This window comes from Podarcis melisellensis, assembly GCF_964234715.1.
Source record: "Podarcis melisellensis genome assembly, chromosome: 8".
Taxonomy (NCBI): Eukaryota; Metazoa; Chordata; class Lepidosauria; order Squamata; family Lacertidae; genus Podarcis; species Podarcis melisellensis.
In genome coordinates this window covers 52,342,076-52,348,372 of record NC_138540.1, presented here as the reverse complement: position 1 = coordinate 52,348,372, position 6,297 = coordinate 52,342,076, and the positions used below count along the sequence as shown (strand labels likewise).

The following is a 6,297-nucleotide window of genomic DNA, read 5'->3' as shown; positions in this document are numbered from 1 at the left end:
TCTCTCCTGAATGAGTGAGGAGGGGGCGCTGGACTTCTGCCCCCCCCCCCCAGCTCCGACACGAGAACTAAGACGCGTGTGTACAAGTGATGGGACCCTCGCGCCCTCATCTAAACCCCAGGAAGAGGAGGAGGCGCATGCGCGCTCGGCCAGCCCCGTCTGGAAGAAGAAGAAAAAAAAATCCCACGCCGCGCGCTCCTTCGCCTTAGGAGCAGTTAGTTGTGAATGGTTGAGGGTGTTTGGCCGGAGTACTCCGGGAGGGGAGGGGAGGGGCGAGAGGGAAGTTGCTCGCTCTCTCTGACTCGCGCGCGCGCTGCGAGGAGAAGCCGGGAGGAGGGAGGGAGGGAGAGAGACGCCGCTCCTTCTCCCTCAGTGGCTGCAGAGACGCCTCAGCGGGGCGAGACGCGACCGTTTGCCGCCCGCCCGCGTCGAGTCTCTCTTCTCTCTCCCACCCACCACCCACCCCTTTCTGGGTTGTGTGAGGGAGGGAAATAAAGACGGAAGCGGCGGCTTGAGGAGGGGAAAGAGAGAGGAGGGGGGAAACCCTCACAAGATATATATGTATATATACAAAAGCAGTTGGGCTTCGTTGAAGCGCCGCCGCCGCCGCGCCCTCCTCCTCCCCTCAGCGACGGCGACAAAAGCCGGCTTCGCCTGAGGTGAACGAAGAAAGGCGGAGGTGGGGCTCGAGCGCCGCTGAGGGAAAAGCGGACGGTTCAGCTCAGTCAGTCGCGGCGGCGGCTCTCGCTGCTACTGCCGCCGCCGCCGCCGAGCTCGCTCCTGCCCAAGACCGCTCGCTCGCTCGCCGCCTCAGCCGCCGCTTCCTGCTCGGCCACACGATGCCGCGGGTCGTCCCGGACCAGCGCAGCAAGTTCGAGAACGAGGAGTTCTTCAGGAAGCTGAGCCGAGAGTGCGAGGTGAGGGAGGGAGGGAGGGAGGGAGCGCGGGGCGGAAGTGGAGCAGGGAGACCGAGGGAGAGAGACGGAGAGACGGAGGGCGACTCCGTGCCCAGCGGGCAGCCGGCCCCTGGCGGAGTCCGCCGGCAGAGGAGAGAGCAGGGAGCGGGAGGAAGGAGACGGGCAGGCGCCGCTGCTTCTCCGCCGGAGAGGGAGGGGGGAGGGAAGGCGGCGGCGGAGAGGAAGGAGGAAACTTCGCGCCGGCGATGGCAGCGCTCTGCTGTCCTGCTGTGGAGTTGCTCTCAGAGAGGGGCGCGGGGTGGGTCGGTGGGTGGAAGTTTAATATCGCAGGCAGGATTTAAAAAAAAAAAACACCAAACCCTAAACTTGGTGTTAGTTATGGGATGATGGGGGCTCCTCGTGGCTTGCACACGTTGGTGCCTACTTAATCCAGATTTATCCTTCAAAGGAGTGGGATCTGATAAATCGAAGAAGAAAACTTGTTGCCCAGGCATCCCCTCTTTGATAACTGAGTGACCCGTTTTGCAATGGTTACCCCTCTCTAGAAGCACCCACCCACCCACTCCTTTTTTAAAGAGAAGTTACAGCCCGGTGAAAGAGGTGACATTTTGATGCCAACGGCGTCGTGTGGATGCTGTGAAAAACCTGCGTGCGTGAGCGTTGTTCCCACAATAAGCACCCGTTTGGAAGCACCCTTGGGGAGAGAAGCCACTCCCCAGGCAGCCCAACGCATTATTATTGTGTCGTTTAAAATGTTTTTCTTTTTTCTTTTTTAAAAGCCCAGTTTTCAGGATACGCTGCCATCACAAGGTGATTTACAAGACTTAATACACACGTTAATTACACTTAATTAATTCAGTTTTTTAAGTAAATAAAAAAACCTCACTTTTCAATGGCAGGAGATACTGTACTCCCAGAGCAGTTTACAAATGTCAGTGATAGAACAGTCGCTGCCCTCAGGCATATAATCTAAAAGAAGCAATCCAAAAGGAAAAGGAATTGAAAGGGAGGAGGGGGGAAAGAAGAAAATACATGAAAGCAACTTTACTTTGGTAAAGAAGCAACATCAGCCCCCCCGCCCCCAAGTAACAGTACTATTGAACCAAACACAGACTTGACTGAAAGTGCCTTCAGATTATTACTGGATTTTTTTATAGTAGTAGCAATACCTTTTCAGTATTTCCTTTTGGAGGCAGTTCCAAAGATAGAGCCAACACTGAGAAAAACCTATCTATCCGTGGTACTTTGGAGCAACCGTCAACAGCAACTAGGGTTTTCCAATGAGTATGTAGCAGGAATGCTGCCCTAGAAAGGTCTAGGATCACATGCTTCAGGGTGGTGTGTGGTTATTGAACCCTCTTCAGGTTGCATGGGAAAGGGAGCGCTTACTTTCAAGTAAGCAGAAGGCAGGGAAATGCAGTCCTATATCTGTTAAGGCAGAGACCTCCTATACAGCCAATACATCAGAATGGGGATTACTACCAAATAAAGTCCTTATTGGGGTTATTGTGTGTGTGTGTGCTCCCCCTAACATCACTGGGGCACCCAGACTGGCCCTTCTTATCCTCTGCTCCACACCAAAAGGAAAAAGTGACCTCTATTCTCCTGCCACCCGCTTAACAACATGTAGTGTATTATATACCCTGCTTGTTCTTCGTAATTGATTAGGTGATAATAATGACTTGAATTCTGTTGCTAATATGGGTTACTAGCCACACATAAGTATATGCTGAAAAAGAATGGGAAGTTGTTCTTTGGACAGACTGGTGTGTATTATCAGATAGTGACAATGTAGTTACAACTTATTTCACATAAGCGATGTTGAAACATTTGTTGTCCAAAGCATGTAGCGAAAGAAGAAAAGGAAATCCACTGCTGTTAAGTTGCCCTGGTTTTGAGTGCAGGGGCCCTGGGGTGTGGGTATCGGCATGGAGGAGTTTAACAATTCATATGATTGTGCAGCTGCCATAGGATGCTATCTCTTTTGTACTCTTTTGTCCAAGGAAATTTTTTTTTGGGGGGGAGGGTCCTGGATCACATGCATTTTTATGTCCCTAATCACCTTTTCACACAAATATGTGATTAAACAGTACTTTTATGCCCCTTACAATGTATGCTTATGTTAGGTAAAATATGAAATTATAATCCTTGTGTTGATGGGTGTGGGTAAATGCATGTAGAACATGGCAAAACAGTAGTTATTCCACACTGATTAATTTTGGCTAAAGATTAATAACCTTGCATAGGATGGCTGCAGTGGACATTGAGTAGCTCAAATATTTCAGACGTTTTGTTTCCCTATAGCAAATGTGCTCAGTGCTAATTAGTTGGGGATACTGACTTTTTTCATTTGAGAGGGGTATTGTTTTTAACATTTTAAAGGAGAAAACTGGAGCAAACTCCTGTGTTGACTTATACAGTACTCATTAGCATGGGATCTTGTGAACATGTTCCATATTCAGTGGTGGAGGGACTTCCTGAATTTGGAGCACATGTGGCAGCTCTTTATTTCCCCTTTCTCATTATGTGCTCATAGTGTCCGTATCTGGCATTTATTGCATCAGATGCTACTAATGCCATTAAAACTTGAAGTTCAGCTTCCAATTTCTAGGCTGGAGTAGTTCACACATACAAACCCTTTAATTTCTGCTGCTGTATTTTCTCTTTTCCTTCCTTCTGCCCCAAAACTGAATGGTAAATTCTGTGCTGGATTGTGCATTCTCTTTTGTCTTGCTTTCCATTTGCTGCTGCATCTATGCATCATGATAATTCTTTATACATAAGTTCTTAACCCGAGGTACCACTGTATACATCCACATTTGCATTGTTTTCTTATATATAATATGCAGTTCACACAGAAGTTGCAGGATCTGAGTGCAGCTCTACTAATTATTGTAATCTTGTTAAAGTGCTTGGAAGTGCACACTGCAGTTTTGTTTTACTTTCCTTATTAGATGCAAATTAATTGTGAAATATTTAGTGCCTCTCCACCATGGGCATTCTTTACACACATGTTCATGGTGTTGTCGAGTCAGCTGTCCTCTTTGTGCCTTCTGTCCTTTCTGTGGAGATGTTGAACTTACATGTTTAATGGTCAATACATCCTATCCCAAGTACTGAATTTTTAGAAGAGACTTTGTTTCATTCTTTGCCTGCTGCATGAACAATGTTGACGTCTCTCCCCCCAATAACATTTCCTTGCTTGTCCTTTTCCATTTCATTGTCTATGAATATTTTGCTCTTAGCACTTTTATTCAAAGGTGGGCAAATACAAAGCTGGGGATCATAGTGTGACTTTTAAAATAATGTCTGAAGATGAATTGTGTACAGAAGTATTTCTTGTGGAGGAGAGCACCCTCTTCTCAGCCTCTCTGGAAGTAGAATATTGTATTCAATTTGTATCTGTGTAGGCTTGCCCTTATCTCTTTCCTGGTATTGTAGAGAAGGCAGGATTCAGGTTTTGATTTGGCTTGTGCTTATTGCAGATTAAATACACTGGCTTCAGGGACAGACCACATGAAGAAAGACAGGCCAGGTTTCAGAATGCGTGCCGAGATGGACGGTCTGAGATAGTAAGTATATATGCATGGATCCTATACATTGGTGAAGTTTACTTATGTGTCTTCCACTCCTCTGCTCTGGTCATCTTGGAGTCACAGCTAGTCTCACCTTAAAAAAGCATAAACTGTTTAGATCCAATTTTCTTATGCTAGCAAGCCAGAATGAAATAAGTGGTCTGAGCTGCTAGGACTTACAGAAGGGAAAAAAACCCTATTTTCTGCTGTCTTCAAAAATGTATGGGAATTTGGGAAGTACAGACTAGATGGCTAAAGCCTAGATCTAGACTGTAAAATGTTATTTGTTCACATATGGTCATTGTCCATGGCACTTTCAAGACCGTTGGTCATTCCATTTCAGAAAGGCTTTCATCCTGGCTGTTTGAGAGTGATTCTTACTGCTCAAGGTGAAAATAAAATTGACTAGACTTCCTTATTTCTTTAAATTGCAGGTTTATCAATTGTTTTTAGATATAAAATGCCTCAAATTACTAGGTGCTGTACAATAAATTTTGAAAAAGAGAATTCTGTACCTGCAGACTTACAATCTAATTTTAATAAAGTAGGAATTAGTGTAAAAAGTACATAGAAATAGAATATTCTGTGTGCTTAAAGGTTTCATACTCTACATTTATATACACTCACTAATGGCTATCTCAGCAGGAACATTTAAGTACTGCTGTGCATGAGTACTAAGAGCTGTTAAGAGAGAAACTCTTGTCTATCAGTATTAGCATGCAGCTAAATACAAAAAGCTTTTTGGTGGTGGAAAACAGCAACAATCATATTTACCAATTTAGTTGTATTTTGTATTAGGTTTTACAGCTAAAAATATTCCTTTTGTGAGCTTGGTTGTAGTAAAAGCTAATTCTTCATGTTTTAAAACTGTGTTATACAAGGGAGTAGGTTGCTTGCTTATATCATTGCACTGTGGAATTTTGATGTATTAAAACTGCCTAGAACTTAGTTTTACTTTACTACTTTCTTTTTTCTCTCCCCCTTCCCCCCTTTTTAGTTTCTACTTATTTCTTCAATGAGACCTGTGTGCTCACTACCCACTACTGGCTGATTTTGTGCAATGTTATTTTTCTTGAATTATGGCACTTAAAATATGACATTTTTGTATCCACCATTGTCTTCAAGTGCATTGTTTTTATGTGTAGTGAAATTGGTAGAGAAAGTTCCATATTTGAAGGCTGGGGTATGATAGGCAATAAGCACATGTGTTGTACTTGTTCTTCATAATAAGACAGCATACCCTTTAGGAGTTGTGGCTGCTGGGTCTGCTGCTGTGGACCTATGATTTTAAGTTCATAAATGGTCACAATTATTCTAGCTTGTGCAGTGCTACTGTTCAAACAGCAGTATGATTTTTCTTTTCAGTTTGACAGAAACATTCCCATTGCAGCTGGTTCTTATGAACCCCATCTGTTGTAACAAAAAAAGTAGATAGTTGCCTTATAGAGAAATTGCATTGATCTGAATCCTCTGATTTTTGTCCTGAACATGTTGCCTGTCTTTTTAGATCTCACATTGGATGTTGGAATAAACCATTGCTTATTGTGATGGGGATGAGCCTAGGAAAGATCATGCACTTCCCCTCCTCTTAGTGCCTCTGGTGTAGTTGCAAGGAGGAAGCTTTCGTTTCCATTTTGATTAACTGCAAGTCATCATTTTGTCAACACTCAACAAACTGTGGTTAGTCTTAACTATAGTTTGTTAGAACCAAACCAACTTCATACCAAATCTTAGTTTAGGGTTTTGGATGAGATGATAAACTGTGTATAACCAAAAAATGAAAGTAAAAGCTGATCTCCTTATGA

The 6,297-nt window shown here is 44.3% G+C and overlaps 1 protein-coding gene across 4 annotated transcripts in view; it reads left to right on the top strand.

Moving 5' to 3' along the window:
* Positions 1-212: 212 nt before the first annotated feature.
* The window catches only part of CBFB (core-binding factor subunit beta), a 41,648-nt gene continuing 35,563 nt past the window's right edge, over positions 213-6,297 (top strand). Inside the window, exons 1-2 of one of the 4 annotated variants that reach the window (XM_081920449.1) lie at positions 213-917; positions 4,403-4,489. In XM_081920449.1, the coding sequence (XP_081776575.1) occupies positions 840-917; positions 4,403-4,489 (165 nt within the window). In that variant the 5' untranslated portion in view covers positions 213-839. The remainder of the gene's footprint in view (positions 918-4,402; positions 4,490-6,297) is intronic. The other 3 variants (XM_081920447.1, XM_081920448.1, XM_081920446.1) reach the window with 3 other exon arrangements.